The following is a 25,715-nucleotide window of genomic DNA, read 5'->3' as shown; positions in this document are numbered from 1 at the left end:
TTTAAATCTGTTTTTTTAAATATACATATTGTATATAATGAGTGTGTGCACAAACGCACATATATACAATGGGGTCCAAAAGTCCACATTGAAATCTTTTTTGAAAATCTTTTCATGTATTTCAAATAATCAGAAAGTTTGAGGACTCAGAAACACTTAAGAACATAAGAGTTTGTTTCATGTGAAGAAGAAATATTTATATTTCAAGTTTAGGAAAACTGGGACGTTGAGCAACTGAACTCCTTTGTAGAAAAAAAAAAAAAAAGGGTCACATTTTCTTGAGTTGTATTCCTTCCATTGAAGTATGCGTTCAGATAACACTTCAGAGGCTCCTTCAAGAAACTCAACTTGCAGCCAGTGTTGACCTGATGTAAACAAGGCTGTGCCTCAAGTTTCCAGCAGATCATTGCTTACTAAGTAGCATTGTGATAATGGGAAAATTGGCATCACAACTAAGTGAAAGTTGATGGCTCAAAATCACAATCTTCATCAGAAGATTAATACGTCAAGCTTAGTTCCCCAAGAGACAAAAAGGCAACTTCATCACAGATAGAGTTTTTACAAAATAAAGAACACAATCAGTAAAAGTACTGCCAAAAGAAGGCTGTCTGGTAGTGGTCTCAGAGGACACATAACAGTTTCTAAACCACTTTTCAGGAGGGGAAACAAGGCCAAACAGTAGAGCCTAAGAAATACCAGCATTTCAAATTTGGATCCTATTTACTGATGAATCCAAGTTTGAGATGTATGGCAGACCAGCAGGAGAGGGTATGATACAGAAGTGTATCAAACTGACAGTGAAACATTGTGGGGGGAATATTGAAGTCTGGGGATGCTTCCATTTCTTGTCTAGGTCAAGTGACTCCAATGAGTCTCTTCTTGTTGCTTGGAAATCAATGGGCCTGGTCAAGAAATAGTCCATTACACGCCCCCCTGTTTGCTTTAGTTCAGGTTAATCTAACTCGTGCACAAACAATCCCCTCCCTCTCCTTGTTCCTATAGCAGAGATAAACAAGAAGAAGCATGGGCATTAAGAGATCATCAAATGCCAAATAGGTAATGGGGAAGCTCAGTTCAAAAACAAAACAAACCATAATGTAGCTGCAAGCAACAATATGTAAGATCCCTGTATGTCACATGTTGAACAGATGGCATAGTCAGATCAAACACAAAATCGTGTAAAAATGATGTGTATCGAGTTCCAACACCATCAGGCAGAAGCTGAATTAGATAGCAGGTAAGTCTGTTGTGCTGCTGACAGAACCTGAGGCCTGGTCACCATGAAATACTGGGTCCAAATTAAAGGTAAATGCTCATGCCATTGGGCTACAAGGCATTACATGAACATCAAGTTTGGGTGAGATAAGACATATAACCCTTACAATCCCCTAGGTCATGCCATTAAAATAACAACACCGTACTCACTAAGTGACAGACTGACAAGTTGGAAAATGACGAGGCAGTCCTTTGCAGTACAGGTTGTCAACAGTCCTTATCCCCTTGTCGAACCAGCTGTGAAAGATGAGGTCAGTACATGATGGTCTAAACAGGTGGTTACAACAAATTAGAGAATAAGAGGATGGTCTGTTAAGTCCAAAGTGCCTCCTGAATTGCGTCCAAATCCCTTAAGTATGTGTTATAGTGCGCATAGAACTTGTGATAGGGACAAGCAGTAAGCCTGAACATACCAAAATATTAAGAGACTGCTGTAAGAAGGACATCTCAATTGGTTCCCAAAGAGGAGTATTCCCCGGATTGGACCAATTGAACCTTCTGAAGGTGGGCTGCTTTTTAATGCGCTGTGGTTTGTTTCTCCATAAAATTATACATACTTTGTAATTACAGGCATATAAGGTGAGAAAATGTCTTATAAAATTTGATTGTATATCTGTCAGGCACTGGGGACATTTCGCATTGCTTTAATGGCTTCTTGGATCTCAAGAAGTGAGATTGGTCTACCGAGGAGTTTGGAAAGTGTTTCCTCAAGTACAGGGAAGCACATATTGTCAAGAGGATAATCGTGGTTCCAAATATCTGGGGGACGTAATTACTATTACTTTTACTATTACTATTGTTCTTCTTGTTCAACAACATCAGGGATGAAAAATAGATAGAATAGCATACCAAGATTTCCAATGACAACGTTCATAATAAGTTAATTAAAATGGTTTGCGTTCTCAATACTTTATTCACCCCCATGTTTATAGTTTTGTATATGGATACATACACTGTCCACATTAGTCTTAAACTCTGTACAGTCATGAACACTATTAACGACTACACAATAGTTAGTAAATGCACAGTCTCTATAAGGTACATACTTTGGGTGACAACTTTCAAAATAAAACCAACAGATCAAAATGTAGAGAAACGTTTTCAAATATTTTTCTATCTCCACGTTAGGGTTTAATATGAACACGGATACCATAAACATTAATATTGATGCATTAAAGTAATAATGCAAATGCTGAAAGCTGCAATAATGATAATACTAATAAATAATAAATAAAAATGTTTATTATTTCCACAGAATGCTGTGGATTAGTAGTTCCTGACTATTGCCACTGGAGGGCATTATTCTCTAATGACTCAATAATATCTCATTGCAGTCAACTCCAGCAGTGTTAAGACCACAGACTGTATATGAAGTTAGACAAAAGAGCATCTAATACTTCCGGTGGCAACCTTCAAAATAAATTAATCAAATTAGATATCGCTATTTACTTATCATCCTCTCTACCCTCATGTCCAATACAGATTACGAATGCCGATATTATTAACAGTAGTCTTAAAGTGTTGCCTGGTTTGCACACCTTTTTTTTGCACCACCCATTTTTACAGAGATGATCAGGCGTTATAGGCAACGTGAAAGCAACACTGGAGTGCAGGGGTCTATTCCAGAAAGCAGGTTTAACAAATGCCTAACTCTGAACTCTGAAGTTGATGAATCCTGAGATGGAAACTCTGAGTTTTCGGTTCCAGAACAGCCGATCTGAGTCAGTTCAATCAAGTCTGAGTATGTTCACTCCGAGTTAACCGCGTACATGAGGAAGAAAAAAAAGCCATCATCAATGGAGCTCCGACTCCACGATTCACCATGACAACGGGTAGCCTAAATAAAGAGCTGCGCCTCCATTTGAATCCAGTGGAGCCAGAAAGATATTAATGTGTGATTATTAAATAACAGCAGCAGTATTGCGTCTGAGCTGAAGAATAAAGTCAATAAGTTAAATATTAGCCTACATTTTATTCAGTGTAGTCCACTAGACCACATTATTTAGCAGACTTTAATATCCTGGATGGATGTTAAGTGCTGGAATCTTCTGTTTGTTGGACTAAATGTTAAATATATTTATTCAGCTCTAACCTGATGGGAAGGAAGTTCGGCTGCAGCAGATGATGAAAATATAAATGAAACAGATCAGACAGAGGTTTATAGATATAAATGAAACACATCAGACAGGGGTTTATATATCTATGATTGTAACTACACATTCTGACCCAGTAACAGGATGATGATGTTCGGTAGAAAAAGGATTGAGGTTAAAACTGAAAGTGAATTTTCAGTTGTCTATATTTCAATCTGTAAATTCATATACAGTAAATGAAATGCTGTTAAAACAGTTTTAGACAAGCTGCAGCCTATAAACAAACACTCACTTTTAAACATCATTTAGTCCACTTTTTAAATGTTAAAATATTTTCTGCTGCATTACTCTCATCCTCACTCAGAAGTATCATCATCTACAATATGATATGACGGCTATGATAGGACTGTTCATCGGTGCGACCAATGAGAACATGAGCAATGATTCTTCTTCTTCTTCACAACTTTTCCCGTTGTGGTGGTTTTCCTTGCCTCTCACTCTTTCAGTCCTATTAGTTTCATAGTTGTGATGTCTTCAATTCTACATTGTAGAAAATAGTTAAAGAAAAACCTATGAATGGGTAGGTGTTTCCAAACCTTTGACTGGCACTGTGTGTATATACACACACACACACACACACACACACACGCACACACACGCACACCTATATACACACTCACACACATTATTCACTACGCTAGTTGATTTAAAAGAACAGTTTTATTCCACCATTATTTAGGCCTCTTTTTATTCCAGATGCCTTTACACAAACATGATCAACACAACATGTAAACAGTGATAATTAAAGATCAACCAGGACAAATCAATAAAAGATTTAACAAGATAATAATTTTTATATAATAATTTAAACAAAAATCTACCTATTCTGTGTACAATTTTGGATTCTGAATATTTTACATGATTTTTTTTGTTTAGAAGAAAGGATACAATGCAATCTGACGGACTTATTCATTTTCACTGCATGAGTTAATGAACCTAGAGAAAACTGAAACTGAGTGGTCTTTGACTGTTAATCCAGTATTTCAGGTGTCTGATGACGAAGGAGCGCTGAAAGGACCTCTGTGGACATTTATTAGTCTTAAAGCACACTGAAACTCAGGATAATGCCCGTGTCAAGTGCTGGACCATTACTTGGTGGGACATTGTTCAGGGCCTGCCACATGCCATGACCTGCAAGGTAGGGTCACCGGACTGTTGCAGACAGCCTAAGGTGCCAGTGGGCCAGTTTTCTGTAGCTTATAAAAAGCCAATCAGTGAAGAAGCGCTTAATACAACTGTCCCTGAACAATTAGTGAAGCACAGGGAGAAATACGGTAAAGTTTGTTGATGAACCTCCCATATTTTCTTTATTCTTTCCATTGTATTTAGTTTTGACAAAGCAGAACCTTATCACTGATTCCAATGTAATCAGTCCAAAGTTTTCAAATGTGAGAGGTCAGAAATCAGAGAAGAAAGACTAAGACTTGTAGCAAAACAACCTCTTGTCAAAATATATACCCTTCATGAACAATCATGGCAACATAACCTCTGGTTAATAAGATTTTAAAAAATCGTTCTGTGTTACAGTGCTATTATCAAACTATTTGCTCTCGAATTCTTTCATGTGTGTGTCAACCAGCGAATGACTCACCAGTTCTTACCAGATAATGATAAGGAAATAGTGAAATATGTTTTTTAAATGTTAAGTCCTATTGTAATACATCCATTGTGACATAAAATACATAAAACATCATCAGACCCACATCCAGTATGGTCTAAAAGATAACATTATGACAAGGGCTCACACAGTCTCCTCAGCATGCTAGCAGATTAGGTAGCGATGATTATCTTGTTAACAGTAACTCCCTGTATGACTGTCACCTTGCAGGTCATAGCGGCCCCTCGGTCTTCCATTTCTTGTCCGGGTCAAGTGACTTCAATGAGTCTCTGCTTGTTGCTTGGGAAATCACTTGGCCTGGACAAGAGATAGTCCAGTACACCCCCCTGTAAAACCGCAACGTTTCACACGTGTGCTTTAGTACAGATTAAACTAACTCATTTAAAACTAATTTAGAAATTGTGAATTAGCAAGCTTTAAAGGTGGGTGCGGTGGGGGTTTACTTCCTGTCATAATGGAGGAGAATGCAGTAGTGTGTGTCCTCTCTCAGTCCAACCTCCTGCCTCTTAGACTAGTTTCAGGCACTGCGTGTTGAAGCTGTCCCCCTCCCGACAGGCCACGGCCTCCAGCAGAGCCTGCTTCTTTTGGGTGCTGCGAGACGACTCCAGCTCATACATGGTGGTCAAATTGAAAAGGACGCTCTCGTGGAGGTAGAGCGCGGGGTCCTGCTGCACCAGACCCTCCAGCTGGCCCAGGGACTCCTTCAGACGGCCCAGGTATAGCAGGCACACTGCTGCGTTGTTGTTGGCCTGGGAATGTACAGAAGGAGGGGCAGATGAGTTTTAATGTGAATTTATCTTTATTATATTATTATCAATTATTATATATTATATGCTATTATTATTGTTATTGTTATTATTATTATTATTATTATATTTGGCACAAAACCAATTCAATCCACAAATTAATCGATCAAATGACACTGACCACACTTTACAGTAGTCCCAAACTTTGCCACATAACTATTAGGGATAGGCATTTTCAGTAATTTCAATATTCGAGTACTCTCATTACCTTATTAACGAGTACTCGGTTACCTGCAAATTATATATATATAAATACATTTTTACCATAAAAAACGAAATACGGGAGGTCCGTGACGACTGCGGACCTCCCCGACCAAGCCTCCTGTTCGGCTGTCAGAGAACATGATATGCAAGTTTAACGCCACATATCTTGAACTGCACATCATTGTCCTCTTTTATTTATTTTTTTAATCAAAGTATTTCCAGACATCACTTTTCTTGGTCACGGCTGCCATAGTGCACGTAACGCCAACTGAGGCGTCAGCAACTCGAGTACTCATACCTATCCAAGTTCAGATGAACTGTCTTTTCAAGGCTTGTTATGATACGACCTACTTTTCCTTTTAAGATCAACTTTACAGTTCAAATGTGGAAACAAAAAGCAGCGTTCTGTGACTTTAAACGGATAAACACGAGCAATAGAGGCTTCAGAAAGTATTCAGGCTTCTTCCCTGTTGGCACATTTTATTATGTTGTAGATTTAATATTAAATGGATGCATTTTTTTACCCACCAATCTACACTAAATAATCCATAATGACAAAGTGAAAACATATTGTTGGCTGTACTGCAACAGCGGCCGCTGCAGTATTACAATGCAGTGCATGGGGTTGTACTTACAACAGGGTTTTTTGGGTCAATTTTCAAGACTTCAGTGAAGGATGCATGTGCTTCAGCGTAGTTGTTCTGACTGAGGTAGACAAAGGCCCTGGGAAAAAAAAAAACAGACACACAGACACAGACACACAAACACACAGACACACAAACACACACACACATTTCATCCAAGGTGTTGTGTTACTGGGTTTCTTTAGGGATTCAGATTCCTCAAAAACAACAAGATTCTCTGTTCTTGTTTAGGCGTGGTGTGTTAGTGCTTGTGAGTCCCTCTCTGTCAAACTGTTGGTCCTTCCCATAACATTTTGGTTTTAATATTCTGGTGATTGGCCCATTACACACACGTCATATTGTTCTCATTTTTTTTTTTAAATTTTTTTTTAGTTCTTTTTAACTAAAACAATTTAAAACAGTATAAATAAAAACAATACCTAAAAGCGAATCATAAAGTGACTGCCGTTGAAAAGTTAGCATTAGCATGGCATCAGTGTCAGTCTCATACTCCACATCTCCTTAGGCCAGAGCTACAGAGGTGTGACCTCCTGTGTTAAACCACATGCAGGGTGGAAGCAACAACTTGCAAAAAGCCCTGAAGGAAATACCGAATCTGTGGAGTGAAAATGATCCTGAACAGCATGAAGTCCACACAGACACGCACGCACAGTAGAGAGGCGCTAAATGCACGACTAAGGCCCTGTTCAGACCCGGTATTAACATCCATCTCAGGCGATCTGATCACAGGTGGTCAGCTCTAAGTTCAGGTGTGAACGCAGCCAAGATGCAATGAGAACCCAGAGAGCCGATCACTCAGACCACATTCAGAGGAGGTCTGTGCCACGTGTCCACATTCTTTTAGCAGTGTGAATGTGAATGTGTCCTGGACCACATTGAAGGAGCAGCTACTCTACTGACGTCCTCTGACAGGCTGATTATTCCCAACGCAGTTTATTATGAACTGAAAATACTTTACTGTTTCAAATGGATAAAATATGGAACATTTCATTCGAGCGGTGAGCAGAGGCTGAAAACAACAACTCATCCACGTTTATCTGCATACAGAGCGGGGAAGTGAGATCCAATCACAAGTGGTCACATGTAGAGACGCATGCGGAGACACGTTTTAAATCCAGGTGTGAACTGACGCACTGAGAGCTGACCACTTGTGATCGGATCACTGAAGACGCACGTTAATACCACGTCTGAACGGGGCCACAGACATACCTGTTCATCAGCATGCATGTGGTGTGACTGGACTGGCTCCCTTTCATCTGGCAGGCTTCCTCCACATCCTGGAAGTACCTCTCTGCTGTTTTAACGTCTCCGATCTAGCCAAGAACAAAACAGCAGTAACACATTAACCACTCACCCGTGTGTGTATGTGAGAGTGAGTGTGTATTGTAAAATGGGACAAGAACGAATAAAGAACTGACTCAAGACATATAGGACGATTACAAGAGAGAATGATGACAAAATATACACTGCATTCACTAAGTATTCAGACCCCTTCTCTTTTTTAACATTTTGTTTTGTTGCAGCCTTGTGCTAAAATTATTTAAATCAATTGCCCCCCTCATTAATCTACACTCAATCCTCCATAATGACAAAAACAGAATTATAGAGATTTTTGCAAATGTATTAAAAAGGACAAACTGAAATTTCACACTGACATAATTCAGACACTTTACTCAGAACTCAGTTGAAGAACCTTCGGCAGTGATCGCAGCCTCCGGTCTTCTCGGTGTGACGTGACAAGTTTGCACATCTGGATTTGGGGATTTTCAGCTGTTCTTCTCTGCAGATCCTCTAAAGCTCTGTGAGGCTGGATGAGGACACATGTTCAGGTCTCTCCAGAGATGTTAGATTTGGGTTCAGGTCAGGAGTCTGGGACATTCACAGTTGTCTCTAAGCCACTCCTGCGTTGTGCTTCAGGTCACTGTCCTTTTGGAAGGTGAACCTTCAGCCCAGTCTGAGGTCCTGAGCTCTGGACCAGGTTTTCATTAAGGAGATCTCTGTACTTTGCTCCATTCAGTTTTCCCTCAGCCCTGACCAGTCTCCCTGTTCCTGTTGGACAGGTGATGAACAGTGTCCTGCTTCCTCCAGACATGAAGCTTAGAACTGAGGCCAACTAGTTAAATCTTGGCTTCATCACCAGAAATTCTTATTTCTCACAGTCTGAGAGTCCTGTAGGTGTCTTCATGCGTCTTTCACTGAGGAGAGGCTTCTGACTGGTCACTCATTATAAAGCCCAGATGCAGTGATGGTTGTCCCTCTGGGAGTTTCTCTCCACACAGGATCTCTGGAGCTCAGAGTGACCATCAGGTTCTCAGTCACCTCTCTTACCAAGGCCCTTCTCCCCTGACTGTTCAGTTTTGCCCGGCGGTCAGTTCCTGGGTAGAGTCCTGCTTGTCTGCCTGGAACCAGCTCAACACAATCCTGTGAGCTCTGCAGACAGTTCCTTCACCTGCTCTGATCGGCATTGTCAGCAACTGCTGTTTGTCAAGTTTGGAGTAAATAACCCACACTAAACCTAATTTTCATTTCTACATTTCTTAGTATGTACAGCTTAAACAAACAAAGGTGTATTTTTAAATTAGCTGCTTCTAGTCTTTATGGTAAACTCGACTCTGCTGTGTCTGTATCCAAGGAACTGGTGTCTTATTATCTGTACATGGTGTGTGTGTGTGTGTGTGTGTGTGTGTGTGTGTGTGTGTGTGTGTGTGTGTGTGTGTGTGTGTGGGGGAGAATATGCAAACCTGCAAGAAGATGCGTCCTATACCACTGAGCAGCTGCACTCTCTGCTGAGGTTCATACTGAATGATGGAGTGATAGGTCTCCACGGCCAGAACATAGTCCTGAGGAGAGAGAGAGAGAGAGAGAGAGAGAGAGAGAGAGAGAGAGAGAGAGAGAGAGAGAGAGAGAGAGAGAGAGAGAGAGACAGAGAGAGACAGAGAGAGAGAGAGAGGGCATTAATCAAACATATGGAGTATTAGCGGGGTGATGTGACCCTTCTCCCACCTCCACACCGCACTGCTACACATTGCTCACATGGTGACTGGACTGCTGAGCCCGGTGACAGAGAGAGGTCAGGAGGTGGTGTGTGTGTGTGTGTGTGTGTGTGTGTGTGTGTGTGTACTGGGATGGGGCAATGTGCGCATGTATGTGTGTATTATAGTGCAATATTTTATTATTATTTATTATCATTATTTTGGATATATCTTTTCATAGTAAATAAAGTGAGTGAGTGTATCCTACACCCAGATATTGTATTATTACTCCTCTGTGCCACAGAGCTCCATTGTTGTTCAATAATGATTAAAAACACATCAGTGAGCCACACTGGGTGACATGTTGCTTCACTATCATGAGCGAACACATGCTAATTTATTTAGACTCAGTCCTGCACACACCATCTTGCTGCTGTAAATATTCACTAGAGAACCAAATGAATGAATCCACAGCTCCTCCTGCTTGAGTAACGCTTGTTAAAAACTGGTGTCCAGCTGTTTGAGCAAATTGTTTAAACTCCTGTTTTTAACATTTCCATGTTCAGTAAGAACCAAATGTTCATGTAATTTACAGGCAATAAGAAAATACTGAATAAAACTAGTGCTATCCTTTAACTACACCTCGTGTACAGTCTGTATTGTTGTTGAACATTTTCCAATGCATACTGTGGAATTTTGGATTAGAGAAGAACACCATGTCTACCTAGTATAGTGATTTCTTAACACTGTTTAAGTCTACAGAGTGTTTCCTCACACTACAACCCCCAAGCAAGTTTTTTTTTATTTTCATACCACACAGTTATGAATAGAAACAATGGCTGCCTACACTTGTCTTAACTTGTTTTGTAATCACCTACTGAAAGGAAAAAAAAGAGGTAATTTATTTTGACACTGTTTTCTTCATTAACACGTGATTACAGGGGTTCAACCATAAATACCTTAAAATATCAAGCAATTTATTCTCGTAAAGTACCTATGTATTCATTATCTTTCTTTAATGTGGGAAGACTCTGATCCTTCCAAAATATCTGAATAATACATTTTGTTCTGAATACTGCAAAAGAAGAAGAAAAAAAAAACAATGGCTGCCTGAAATGTATCAAACATATTGTAGTGGCTATTTGTCATTCAAACAAATTAAAGTCCAACATCAAAATCAAATGGCCACTGATGCATCATGGGGGATTTGGTTTATGCAGGCAAAAAAAATACATCGTCCAAACAAAGCCAATTCTTTTTTCCTTTTGATTTATTTATCCAAACAAGCAGCAAACCAATTAACAAATGATCATGTTTCCTGCTGCCTCTCCTGCTCTGGTAAAAAAAAACCATAGGCCCACCCAGGTGCATGCTGGTCCTAATCCAGTCCACCTACCTAAATAACCTCATGTGCCCATAGCATTATACAAAATAAACAAAATATTAGTCAACCCTAACTAACTATGTTACATAAGCAAATAATCTAAAGAGACTAATGACAAAAGAGAATATTATCAAAAAAGTAAAACTAATTAACTAAAGTGATTAAACTCAAAACAGATGAATAAATGATAGAAAACCCAACAAACAAACTAGTAAATGGCTCCTACACATATATGTTTACATTCAAACATGGTTTGTTAAACTGTCAACAGTTATATCAAGTATTTTGATTTGTAGAAAATGTGCAACAACAGTCCCTGTCGTGGTCCTTAAAAAGTGAGAGTTCTGAATCTTGAAACTGAAATTGAGGCAAAGTAATTGAAAAATATTGTAACTGACCAGTAGATGGCACTGTGGTTCTCTGTAGAGTCTGCTCCTTATCCACACTCCATCCTCCCTCCCTCCCTCCCTCTCTCTCTCTCCCTCTCTGTCTTGTTCTCTCTCTCACTGACCACGAATCCAATTAGTGGTCAGTCTAGGGGGATTTCACTGTGAATCCTCCACCAGCCTGGCATCAAAGATCTCTGAGACTCTCTCTCTCTCTCTCTCTCTCACACACACACGCAGAAACACTCCCTCACAAAAGACACACGCACATCCAGACAGACTCAGACACGCATACAGGGACACATTCACTGTGGCACACACAAACGTGAGCGCACACACACACACACACACACACACACACACACACACACACACACACACACACACACACACACACCTACCTTCATCAGCAGCAGACAGTTGGCCATGGAGTACATGACCCGGCTGAGGCGAGACTGCCACAGTTTAAGAGATGCTAAAAAATAGGGAGAGAAGAAGAAGACAGACAGAGACAGGTGGTTTATTTCTCTGAGGGTGACTTCCTATTTTCACTTTTTCGGGTGTCCCCTGTAACATCACCCTATGCCCCCCCCCCTCTCCTCCACCCATCCCTTTCATTACACCTCCCCTCTCCCCACACCAGGGTTTATTTTAAGGCAAGGTGGTGAGGAAGACACTGCGGCACACTCCGCTTTCCTCTTTTCCTTAGACAGTGCACCGTGTGGAAGAGCTTGTGTGCAGTCCTATTAGTATTCATCACTGCACTCGTGTGTGTGTGCGTGTGCGTGTGTGTGTGTGTTGGGGAGGAGAGCTAATCACTCAGTAGGGGTCTGATGTGTGAAGGCAAGGCCCTGCGCTATTGACTTGACTGTCGACTGTCTGCGTGGGCAGGGAGAGGAGAGACAGAGGGCACAGCTATTACTCTGCTTTTAGAAAGAGAAACGGGCAGAGCCGGCACACCCTCACTCACACACACACACGCACACACACATGCACACACACTTGTACACGCGTCACCCTGCAAATTTTCCAAATTATAAGCAAGCATCTTACATTTAGCTCAACTTCACCGAGTGGCTTGTTGTTGTTCATTGCTGTGAATTAACTGCTTAAACAGCTACTAGTCGCTTAAAAAAAAAAAAAAAGACACACCTTTGGAAAAGTTGCTAAATTAGTGGTTAAAGGACTCACAAACATGAGGACTGAGAAACCTGCATTAAGATGTACTGCTAAGAGAAGAGAAGAGAAGAGAAGAGAAGAGAAGAGAAGAGAAGAGAAGAGAAGAGAAGAGAAGAGATGAATAGAATGAAGAATAGATGAAGTCTATTTACATCAGCTTATGTTGAGGTGCGTCTACCTAGACCTGGTGAATTTTAGATGAAGGTGCCTATTTCCCCAGCACACTTGTGCAGATGTGAGTGGATTGGATAGAATCGATCTGTATTGATCTGCTTGGTGTGAAGGGCTTGAGAGACCGTTTGATATTCAGCGCGAGTACCGAAGCAGTGAGGTGCTAAACACTTTCAGAGCACCGCATTGGTGTCTTTGTGTGGTTGAGAATGTGTGTATGTGTGGCCAAGGTATGCTGCAGTCCTGCACCAGGTGTACCTCTGCCTCAGTGCTTGCTTGTGTGTGTGTGTGTGTGTGTGTGTGTGTTACCCACTAGGGCCCATGACCTCACTCTCTTCCTACAGTGTGTTGCAATCTGGGATTGGGGCCAGGTCTGTAGCTAAATGTCTGTGTATGTGTGTGTATGTGTGTGTGTGTGTGCTTCTTACCTTGCCTGTTCTCCCGTGTTAGGGTGATCATGCTGCCATCCTCAGCCAAGCCTTTCTCCAAGTTCTCCAGAATCTGTTAACCAGAAGGGGGGAGGGTTCAAACTTCAGAGGGGGAAGTTGCTCCACCGCCATCGCTGAAGGCTTTTTTTATGTGTGTGTATTAGAATCTGCATATTCAATAACTCTAAAATCCAACCATTTGGCTGTTTATACAGGTGGGCTTGAAGATTAGTATGGCTAATGTGCTTTTTCTGTGGGTGTGTGGTTTTATTGTGTGAATGCTACAGAGTATGCATATCTTTATGTTCATCCAGAGGCTGTGTTCGTGTATGTGTGTGCGCGTACTAACAGTGAGGCAGACGGTTTTGAGATTGTGCAGGCGGTCCACAGCTTCCTGGGGCTTGGCCAGGTACTGGGGAAGCTCGGCATGCAGCAGCCGCATGGAGAACGGCACCATGGAGCCTGGACAGCAGGGAGGGAAGGAAGAAGGGAGGGAGGGAGGGAGGGAGGACAAGAAGAAAACAGGAGATGGAAGGAAAAAATAAGTGAGGGAAAGGGGAAAATAAGAAACAGGGTGGGATGAGGACATAGCAGGAGGAAGAGAGAGTGAGAGAGAGAAAAAAAAAGAGAGGGAAGGCAGAGAGAGAGGGAGAGAGACAGAAAGACACAGAGCACGGGATGAGAATATAAACCCATCCACCCACACACAGACTGCACACAGCCCCGGAGGCAGGAACCTACAGATGGCATTGAGCTACGTATGGTTGCTTATTAAACCCTCTCATCTCTCTCTCTGGGTGTGCTGCACAGCTCCATCACTCATCTCTCTGCCTCATCCCTCTATCTCTCTCTGCCTCTACATCATTCACACTGTCTCTCTCTCACACAACACACACACACATAGGCACACACAGGCACACATATCCCTGAGGAAGAGCCTATATTCAGGTGAGTCCCCAGGCTTTGATCAGGGTCTCTTTGATACTGTCATCAGATCTGAAACTCAGCTAGCTAGTCCATCTGTGGCTGCTGCTTCTGCCAGTCTATGTATCTCTATTTCTATCTCTCTTGTCTATCGGTCTTAACCCCCCCCCCCCCCCCCCCAATCTCTTTATTCAGTCTCTCCTGGGTATCAGCAAGTTTCATTAGGTTAACATTAAGACATTTTATACCTTTAAAGTATCTGTTAGAATTAAATGTTATAACTGAGAAGGAAAACAACCCGTGAAAACCACAGCCTCGCACAGACATTAAAAAAATACATTTAAAAGGTACCCTGTGGAGTTTTTGACAAGGAGTGGAGCTATAAAGCATTGTTGTGATGAGTGGGTGGCCACTCTGTTTATATCTTGTGCTCTTTTTGCACATGTGTTATTAGACCCACCTGCACTTTCACGACTTGGTCAGAACAGCATTTTTTTTTTTTCTTGTGAAATGTTAAAGTAAAAGTTCATTTGAACGGCACTGCCCATTATCAGCGGATTTTCTAACTTTGGTGAACTTTGACACGCTAATTTGTGTCACTGACCAACAGCACACCATCAAAACTTCAGAGTTTGAGGAAGAAGTCTGGTGTGACCTAAATAGAGGAAGCTGTCATATCAGCTGTGCAGCTCTACCCAGTTTTAAATAATCCTCTTCTGCTGGAGTATAAACTGCTCTGGAAAACTTTGAAGGCAGTTCTGATACAAGAGTTGATGGAACAAATATGTTTCTTGAATAAATTGTGTTAACTTACTGTTGACAAGTTAGCAAGTTAACTGGTATCAAGCTAGCGGGCTATTGTGCCTGGCCAGTGAGAGCATGTTCCAAGCAGCTAGCATGTTGCCAGTTAGCCTGTAGTTTGTTTACTATCCCAGCAAAGTCATGATCAGGGCCATAGCTACTGAGAGTCTCTAGGTAATAAATCTGTGGTGGGTTATTCTGGGAAAATAAAGAAGAAAAATAGGAAAAAAGTATAAAAAGTCCAAATTGAAGGTATTAAGTTTTCTCCCTACCGGACAGTGTAGTCAAGGTTTTGAAACTTAACTACTAACAAAATGAAAATAAATAAAAAAGAAATAATACAATCTTAGAAAATTGTTTTTGTCGAGTTCGGTTGGTGGCCAGTCACATATTTTTTGAGGCGTTCTGCTCGGGGAATTTGAACATCATCAAGCTTCCAGTCCAACTAACTTTACAGAAGAGATGCAAGAGATGCGAGATACAGAGATGTGAAGATGTGCAGAAAAATTTGCTGTGTCACCTCCTGGTCTAACCAGGCACTCGAGCTATTCCATTCAATAACAGTTGGTGGCAGACGGGTGCCTAAAACGTTGTAATGTGCCAACAAAAGGTGGAGGAGGAAGAGGACGGCTAGCTTGCAAAGGTGTAAATGTAGGTGAACCAATAAAAATAGTCTCTGCAAATGATTCACAGAAACGGAAATGCTTTCTGCACATTTGTTAAGACATGAAAGATTCAGAAAAAGTAATTTTGGGTGAGAGACACTGAATGTAAACAGAACTGGGTTTGTTTACAAGAAAACTGCACAGGGTACCTTTAATATGGTTTATAAGACCTTTAGATTCAATCTGAGACATTTAAATACTCTCAGGATTTTCAGCACTACCTGTGTGCCTCGGCATAGTAATGAATTCCCTCTGTCTTGTCTGCATGTCCAACTTTTGACTCTGATTTTTGAAGCAGAGGCCAATATTCTTTCAACCAAAAAAAAAAAAGCCCTTCTAAAAGAAGGAAGCTTTGAGTATGTTTTATTTAACCTGTGAGAAAACTGATGCATCTCTCTCTTAATTTATTGATATCTCTAAACTAAAAGTAAAGCATTAATATATACAGTAGTTTTAGAAAAGGACATGAATGAATGCTCCTTGAGCATGAATGAACACTACTTAATATTTCTGTGTCCTAATTGGACTCAACTTTTCATTTGGCAGATAAATTAATAACCCTCAAACAAAGATTCTTTCTCGAGCGCTCAGTCGATCTTAATTCTTGAGAGAGTGATACATGGGCAGCTGTCTCTGAAGGCGGTCAAGTGTTGGGCCGGAGAAATGTTGGGCCGAGAGAAATGTTCGACTTCTGATGCCAGGCTACACAACTCATGCCAGTTTGTCTGCGAGCACCTAGCAGGGTACAAAGCATTTAAAATTGAGCAATGGAAAGTCAATTGGAGCTCTCTTTAGAGGGCTGTGCAGTGTAGCTTAAAGTGTGTTTTGTTTTTTTTGTTTTTTTGTACAAGTGTGTGCGTGCATGTGTGTATGCAGCTCTGTCTCTGCTACTGCCTTCACTGTAGTAGCCCAAGGGGCGAAGCAGATCCAAAGTAATGGGAATACATTAGAGAGCAATTCATGCAGTGTAAAAAGAGGAAAAACAAAACCAAAGAACTGCTGGAGACAAGTGGAGTTGTTGGAGCTTCTTGACGATACAGTCTTATATCAAGCTCCTGGCAGAAACTTTCCTTTGAATATTTAATAGGACAGTGGTGGTATGCTTGTGTATCCTAAAAAATGTGGGTAAAATGCAAAATCCTTTTGGAGAGCAGGCTAATAACACATTCAAAATTCACAGATAAGAGTTTCGGAGCAGCTTTTCAGCACTATTATGAATAGTACTATTCAACCTTCAGTTGGGGCTCCATGGGAATTTATAGAGCAGCTTTTCGACAAGTGCAATATGAAAAGAGATGTGAAACAATGCAGGATTTACAGCGCACGACTTTCTATATCAAAGATTCTGTGATCAATACCAAAAGTGCTCCTCCCACATAAAGGTCAATAATAATGAGCCAAAAGGACAGAATGGTATGGTTTTATACAAGCAGAGTGTGTGTGTGTGTGTGTGTGTGTATGTGTGTGTGTGTGTGTGTGTGTGTTTTGTATACCTCTCCTCCCAGGGTAAACAGTGGGGTAGTACTCATAGTAGAGGTCTGGATGATCCAGATTGCCAAAGGGTTCAAACTCCAGCTCAGCGTTTTGGAAGAGGTTCAGCTTGGTGAGAAGAGCCAGTCGCACAAACCAGAGCTGGAACACACACAAACACATCTGCCTCTGTTTGTACAATGTAGAAAACATTAATCATATATGTTGACTACAAAAACAATACATAAATATAGCTTCAGGTTTAACCCTGGGTTTTCAGGATTACAATGGTGGTTCACCATCACCATGGTAACTTATGCTCAACTCCTAACCTGGTCTGGAGGAGGTTAACATCAGAAGGATCAGATCATATTAGCATATTTTTTGTCATGAGATAAATTTTCATTATTCATTTTTTTTATATCATATAAATTATATTATTAAATTGTTTTTTATTTTATTATTCTCACTACAATTATATTTATATTACATCATTAATGTCCATTATACTTTCCCTTTCACCCTCTCACAAAAAAACAGATACATATCACAGATACATACAACTACGTCACGTACAAACCGTGAACACACACATGCACGCACACATACCATACACATCATATTCTTTTAATTTTGAAATCTCAATAAGTGTTTATCGTTTTTGTTGTCATTTACATGTCTGTCCATTATATGTACCCTTCCTGTCACACTTGTTTTTGTTGTGCAAAGTCACAAATAAAAAAAAAAGAAAAGAAAAAAGGATAAGATCAAACTACTGACCAATCAGTTGCATTACATCTTCTGACTGTTAATGTAAAGTAGTGTACATGCCATTAAGGCAGCAGTGTTAGAGATGCCTGTTGTTAAGGGTGACGGGACGTTGGCAACAGTTCTCCTTTGCGCCAGGATACTTGCCAGTTGCCGGAGAATCTGACTGTCTCCGGGTATAGCGGTCTTGAAAAAGACTTTGGTAAAAGGTTTTGGTAAGGACGTGCCATAGAGTTGCTGGTTCTTTGCAGAGCAGACATGAAGGATCTTCTTCACTCTACTAGTTTTAATTTCTTGGGAGAGGGAAGCACATCGTGGGAGGCTCTGATGATGAAGCTAATTCTGCCTCCTTCCATCTCCCATAGATTTTTCCAGGTGAGTTTGTGGTGCTTCAGGTGTTCCTGTGTTGTCCCCTGTTTGGCCTGTGAGACTTCCCTTGGACTTCACATCGCCTCCTCTTGCTGGTGGACCTCAGCAACTACCAGCCATAGCCGCTGGGCTGGTGTCCCTTTGTCATGTTCAGCCTCACTTTGGTGCACTTCTATTCCTCTGTGAGGATACAGACAGGCAGTTCCCATATATGCTTCCCATAGCAGCCGATACTGCTGAGGCAACATGGAAGTAAAAGCCACTTCTTTATGTGGGAGCTGATTGTTTTCTCCAGCTTCTAGACTTTGGTCATGGGAATCTCATAGACTGTCAGAGGCCACATCTTGTTTTGCCTATGCTGACCTGATCTTAAAGACCAAAGAAAAAACCAACAAGGCAAAATATCTCGGACTGTCCTTTCTTAGTGATCCTGTATGAACAAACTGTGCAGATGTATTATGGGAGTTAACAGATTAATGAATATACTGTACCTTATTTATTCAAACACAGATAATGCCTTTAAAACATTCCCCCACCCTCATCTTTGCCATTCAGACCACATCTCTGTCATGCACGCATGAAGCTATGCAGACCAATCCAGAAACAGATTAAGGTCTGGCCAGAGGGAGCCGTCTCAGCTCTGCAGGACGGCAGCGAGAGCCACTGATTGGAGCATGTTCAAAGAGGCAGCTTCCTGTGGGGAATGTATCGATCTAGAGGAATACACAGAGACAGTGACAGCCTACATCAGTAAGTGTACTGATGATGTCACAGTCACTAAAACCATCAACTCAAGGGCAAACCAGAAGCCACGGCTGACAACGGCGGCTCAGTCTGAGATACTGCAATCAGATGTGGGGAGAAAGCAGACGTGGCAGCAGAGAAGCAGAATTATAGACACAGAATCACCAGACACTTCACTGACAGCAAGGAAACGCGGCACTTGTGGAAGGGCCTCCGGACCATCACGGACTATAAAGCCCCACTACAGATTCGGGTCAGTGATGTCTCCCTTCAAGATGCAATGAACAACTTCTATGTGCATCCTCACAGGTTGAACAATGTGCAGGTGATGAAGACCATCACTTCCCAAGATGACCAGCTTCTGCATGTGACTGCAGACAGTGTCAGACCTGCCTGCTTGGGAAAATATATCACAGTAGAGTAATGTTAAATTCACACTCTCACACCACTTCACATTTATCTTTGTGTTTATACAAAGTGATGACCGTAAGAGTGTTGCATTCATTTAACTAGAATTACCGCCTCGTGGTTGTATGCCTCCACCAAGCAGCCAAGTTGCCAGAAATACGGTCACAATCTCCCCTTCACAATCAGTTCATCTTTGAGTCCAAGTGAATGTGTGTGCCACGTCTGAACAAATTCCCTCAATGTGGTCTTGAGATACCACATTCGAAAGGCAAAAACTGTGTTTTATGAGATCACAGTGACTTTTGACCTTTGTCCACTAAAATCTAAACAGTTCATACTTGAGTCCCAGTAAAATGTGCTTAATTCAAAGTTCCCTCAAGGCATTACTGAAATATTGTGTATGGAGATATTGTGTCCATGAGAATGGGATGGACAGATGGAAGGACAACCCGAAAACAATATGCACAAAATGGAAATAATTTTGCATTTGTAACATGTTTTCATTTCCAAGTATTTACAGACACTTACATTGTAATGTACAAAAAAAAAAAACACGTTGTGATGCAACTGTAAATAAAACCCTAGTTTCTGTTCAGGATTTCCATTTTATATAATGATTAAATAAGCGTATACAGGCACTCAGCAGATATGTAGCCAGCTCAATTGAAAAGTGGTCTAGCAATGTAGGCTTTTTTAACCAGAGGTTTAGCTGACTAGACCTTAAAGACCAAAGAAGCAAACCAACAACACCACATGTGATGTGGTCTGAATGGCTGAAATGATCATCAGCACTTCTCTTCCTTCCATACAACACTCCAATAAAGCATGGTGCCCCCCCAAGCAGTGTGGAGGACCCCACCCATCCCAGCCGCAGCCTCTTCACACCTCGAGACACAGGAGCATCGGGACCGCCTCTACCAACGGCTTCTTCCCTCAAGCTGTGAGGACCCTCAACTACTTACACACCCAAGCCAACATCCGCTATTCCTTCCTATGAAACCGTAAGAGTCAGGCCAACTCAACCCCCCTCTACAGACAATAACAGAGGCTTGTATCCACTATATGTGGATGACTGCACTCTATGGAATTTGCAAACAGTTCTTTGTCATTTGTTTACAGTAATGTTTACTAGGGCTGCACAATATGAAAAAAAAAGGAAAATCATAAGGATTATTCATCTCATAGGGATTATTTTGTCAGATATTGCAATTTGAGTCACAATTTGAGTTGGAATGATTGTTTTTGTTTTTCATATTCACTGAATTAAAAAAGAAAAATGATGTGATTTTTGTTGTGTCTTGTACCAAACAAACATGTTTCCTTACGTCTGGAGGATATGATTTGTAGGGGTGTCTCTGTAGCACCCCAATGCTTATGGTGCTTACAATGCATAACAATGTTGTAACTATATCAAAAAATTGCAACTCCTGCAATTTGGACATTGCACTTTGTTTAATTGTGCGGCCCTTATGTTTACATAAAGATCTTATGCACCTTATTTACAACTGTGAGTGAGTTACTGCTAATGTAGGAGTACTCACTCTTTCTCCAAAGATTGAGTGGTGTTTGAAACTGTCATTTTGTTGCACTTATTGTCGGTCCTATATTGCACTGTGATGAAGACTGACTGAAGACTGAACTTGAGCTTCCACATCTGCCCCTTGAAGTGAAATCCAACATAATATCATTCAAAAATAATTACATTGCCAGTGTGGAAACAAAAATGAACCATAAAATGTTATAAACTCCTAATAAAAAATAATTGGGTATAAAATACTAAATTAAATGACGGTATTTCATTACATTATTCTTCAAGTACAGGTACATCATTTGGTCTATTTTCAACAAAGCTAACTGCTAAATTTATTTAATTTTTATTATTTCATTAAGGGAATTATTACATTATTGTGTAGTACAGGGCCTGTCTTTGGTTCAGCTTTTTCTACCACCAACAGAACCACAGTGCGAGGCAGACTGGTGGAGAAACAGAAGAAGAGACAGTTGAGGAGAAAGTCACTGGCGTCTTACCTGCAGTGAGTCGGTGGTGTGGGAGGTTGGCTGGCCAGCCTTTCCGTATCCTTGACCATGAGCTGTCAGCAGCCGGCCCGTCAGATCTACCGCAGCCCGCCAGTTCTTACTGGTCTGCAGGGGAGAAGTGACACAACGTAAATGAAACACGAACCACGACTGACTGATGGAAACATGGGGAAATAAAATTTATCAATTTTTCTCAGCTGTCACCATTACAAACACACTTTGCGGGACACATCACTAACAAGGTAAACACTTGGTATCAAGCACCTTTTTCTGAATATTCAAAGGTACTTATCAAACTACTTGCTGCGTTTCACACAGAATTTTTTTTCCCATTGTGCTCACGCAGGGACGGAGGAATTTCAGCTTATTACAACTTGGGTCTTATTTTCATGATGACTACAATTTCTGTCAGTTATGAAAACACTGTATTCACCAAAGTATTTGCTGAGTTCTAGAAATGTTGCAACATCACAAAAACAAGGTACAGCGAGGCAAAAATCAGTCTGAAAACAACCTGAGCTGCACGGCTCATTCTTGACCTGGGAAACAGGAACATCAGCAGATTTAGTTTGGTCAGTTGCAGAGGTTCAAACATGACATAATTCTGAGCACCACTGAGGCTGATTTATTAATCACCATTTTATCTGAGTGTCTGAATTCTGAGGCTAAAATCTATGCACTATATAGTGACCTCAAAAATTCCCTCAAAAGTAGTGTCCATGACATGTATACTACTTTCTACTAAAAATCCCATAATGCAATGCAGATAAAGATAGTAGATACAAAAATCAACATCATCTTTTTAGCAAACATAGACAAGTGCTCAGAAATATGAAAAGTCCTTTGACGACTGAGCATGACAACTTCATCTGCTGACGGAGACAGATATGGTCGAAAGCCCCGGAAGAGTCGAGTAAGCGGATCTTGAGTTGATCTCGTGTTACCACTTGACAATCAGACAGGCTGTAAAAATTGCAACAGACTAGCCAAATGATCTAAACCACTTTATTTTGAAGTAAACACCAAAAGATGAGCACACCTGAAATAATCCTGTACCTGCAGAGTGTAGGAGGCTGTAGGTGGTTTACAATTCTCAACTGGGATTATAACTTTACTGTTCATTTTCATTTCTCTTCCAAATAAGTTTGGCTAACATGGGGTTTGCTTGCAATCTTTCTAATCATCTGACTGCTCATGTAGTGCTAAAACAAACTATCATTTTAATTCTAATCTGTCAGTCTATTGATTAACTGTTGAGTCTATGAAATGCCAGAAAATAGTAAAAAAAAAAAAAAAAAAAAAAAGGTATTTTACAATTTCCCAGAGTCCAAGGTGTCCAACCAACCAACGGACTCTACGATGATATGAAACAGAGAAGAGCAGAAAAATCTTCACATTTCTGAAGTTGTTGTTTGATAATTGATAAATAACTTAAATGATTATATCAATGGCAGGCTTTGCTTACGGTAAATGGACTGCATTTATATAGCATTTTTCTGGTCTTAGTGACCACCAAAAGCACTTCACAATACTTGCTACACTAACCCAGTCACTCACACATTTATACATCACACCCATACACTGATGCCAGCGATCAAACCGCCGTCAGTCAGAAGCTTTCTTTGCAATGCTCATTGATCTCTTTATTACAGATGGGATGGAGGCCAATTCAATAAAAATAAGACCCAAGTTAAATCTCATTATATGTAATATCTTTTCAAAATGTTTAATGTTGATTTTAATCAAATATATCAAACCAGATTGCTAATAGTGGAAAACAACTAAGGAGAAGGTATTTGAATAAACAGTGAGATTTTTCAGGATGTTTGAGACTTCTGAAACAAAACGTAAAAATCAAAGTCAAGCACCTTTTTAAGTTTATATGCAAAATAACAGGATGTGCTATCATCTTATTATTATTATAAGAAAATATGAAGTGAGGCAGGTGCGTGTCTAAGTGCACAATTCAAAGTGTTTACACACACACACACACACACACACACACACACACACACACACACACACACACACACACACACACACACACACACACACACACACACACAGATATTAGCAGCATCTGCTTCCACAGGAGGTGGTACAATAGGTAAGAGGGGGGCAGAGGTGGGAGGGGGGTGTAGAGTCACCCCACCCCATCAACACACATGACAAGGTCGGCTCGCCAATTGGGTCTGAAGAGCTGTGCCATTCATCACAGCCAGGGAGGTAATTAGGAGAGAGAGGGAGAGGGAAAGAGAAAGAGAGAGAGAGGGAGCTACTTTTTTTTCTAGTCATCTTTATCACAAAACTCATCACACTTTTGTCTCTTCCTCTGTTGTAGCTGTCCTCAAGGAGAGAGGATGAGTTCCCCAGTCATCCGCTCTCCTTCCCTTCTTTCTCCTTTCTCCTCCTCGGGATTCTCTCATACTTTCTTCTCCCTCCATCATGATGCTTCCTCTTCTCTTTCCTCTCCCTCCATCTCCTCCATCCCCTCCCCCTGACTCTCATGTCTGCCTCTCCTCTCTTCCTGCTGTCATTGCTTCCTCCTCTATTGTGCTCCCCCCCTCTCCTCTCCTCTTCTCTCCTCTGCTCTCTTCTCCTCCTCTGCCCTGTGCCAGTCGCTGCGCTGCCTCTGAATCTTCATTACGGGGGGAAATGAAGCTGAAAACGAGGAGGCAGCCTGGATGGCCAAAAGCAGCTGCAGTCACTCAAACACACATATCCTACAGTACGCTACAGTACACTGCTGCCCTGCCACAGGGCATGAGAAGACAGGTGTGCAAGTGTGTGTTTCTAGGTGTCTGCGTGAGACCGGGATACAGGGAAATGAGAACAGCTAGCAGTGATGTACAGTAGCTGCATTTCCACACCCACACACACACACACACACACACACACACACACACACACACACACACACACACACACACACACACACACACACACACACACACACACACGTCTTACTATATTCGTAGGAACCACCCAGTGACATGATGCATTCCCTAGCCCCTTACCCTAACCTTAACCATCACAACTGAATACCCTAAAACCAAGTCTTCACCCTCAAACAGCCATTTAAAACATTTTCCCACACACGCGCATGCACACACACACACACACACAGTTCAGACAGGGCACTGAGGGATAAGTAGTTTCAACAGAGGATAAGCAGCATATGGATGGAAGAAATCTAGCCCACATGTAGTGAAAGAATGCAGAAGTCAAAGTTGGCCATAGTGGAAGGAAGAAGGAAAAAAAACAACAAAAAAAAAAAAAACAGAAGCTCTGGGCCAAAAGAGTTGGAAGGAGAAAAAAGGAGCAGTGGGTAGCAGAGTGGAGAGCAGGAGGAGCGGAGAAGAGAGCTGAGGGCCAAGGGAGCTGCAGAGAGGCATCACGAGGAGCCAAACTGAAAAAACCCCACAAAGTCTGAGTCTTGAACTTCAGCTCAGGCTTTAAGTAACAATGCAGCATTGCTGCGATGCAAAGCTTTATTACCTTACAGCAGCCTATAATTTTAGGTCTCGAACCTAATCAATCCAAACTAAACAATACAGCCATAAAGAAATACATGAGCTATGAATTGAGTAGACAGCAGCCAGGCTGTGTGGTTCGAGTGGTGATCTTCTGTGACCTGCAGGTCTCGGGGTCAGCCTCAGTTTAAGATAGTATGTGATTGTAAGTGCCCCTGAATCAGATGATGCCGGATGTCTCGGCTCAACTGTCAACTCAAGTGGTAAAACCCGAGGTCTGACCCCACTGATGAAAAGAGAGAGAACAATCAACGACTGGACTGTGTTCAAGATGCTAATCTAACATTTAGAATGCACAGAGTCCTGTCTCCAGCTGTCAGCATGCATTACAGGGACTGACATTCACAGTCTGATTTTCAATATCGCATTTTTTCCACAGGCCCAGTATAGACTGCTTTAGCCATGTGCTATGATCTGTGATCACACGCATTTCTACTGCAGCCACACAGCAGGGGAAAGACCACGCTGACCTTTGCTATCGTGTTCCTGCAGAGCTGGCCCTCCCTGTAAGCCAACTAAGCAGCTGCTTAGGGCCCCACAACCACCAGGGGGCCCCCAAACTCATGCATTGTTTGCTAAATTGACCTGGCAACCCTATGTATCTACAATAAATTGGTGCTTGTTGTTGCTAATGTAATACTTGCTACCGACAGTCTTGTATAGGACAATAAGCAAAGGATCATCATGTTTGTTTGATTCAAAACTGGTAACAATTACAAATGTATGCAGTGCAGCCTGTGGCAGGGGGCCCCTCCCTCAGTGAGTGAACTGGAACA

The 25,715-nt window shown here is 41.3% G+C and overlaps 1 protein-coding gene across 1 annotated transcript in view; it reads right to left on the bottom strand.

Annotated features, from left to right (window-relative positions):
• Positions 1–4,069: 4,069 nt before the first annotated feature.
• trappc12 (trafficking protein particle complex 12) overlaps positions 4,070–25,715 on the bottom strand; it is a 39,984-nt gene continuing 18,338 nt past the window's right edge. The window contains exons 4-12 of the mRNA XM_022750608.1: positions 21,398–21,511; positions 17,104–17,242; positions 13,570–13,682; positions 13,221–13,293; positions 11,844–11,917; positions 9,442–9,540; positions 7,910–8,013; positions 6,692–6,779; positions 4,070–5,795 (exon numbers count right to left, since the gene is read on the bottom strand). Coding sequence (XP_022606329.1) covers positions 5,553–5,795; positions 6,692–6,779; positions 7,910–8,013; positions 9,442–9,540; positions 11,844–11,917; positions 13,221–13,293; positions 13,570–13,682; positions 17,104–17,242; positions 21,398–21,511 — 1,047 coding nt within the window. The 3' untranslated portion in view covers positions 4,070–5,552. The remainder of the gene's footprint in view (positions 5,796–6,691; positions 6,780–7,909; positions 8,014–9,441; positions 9,541–11,843; positions 11,918–13,220; positions 13,294–13,569; positions 13,683–17,103; positions 17,243–21,397; positions 21,512–25,715) is intronic.

Source organism: Seriola dumerili, unplaced genomic scaffold (assembly GCF_002260705.1).
Source record: "Seriola dumerili isolate Sdu_G_001 unplaced genomic scaffold, Sdu_1.0 BDQW01000149.1, whole genome shotgun sequence".
Lineage (NCBI taxonomy): Eukaryota > Metazoa > Chordata > Actinopteri > Carangiformes > Carangidae > Seriola > Seriola dumerili.
Note: the sequence above shows the minus strand (reverse complement) of the source record. Positions and strands in the feature narration are given on the sequence as shown.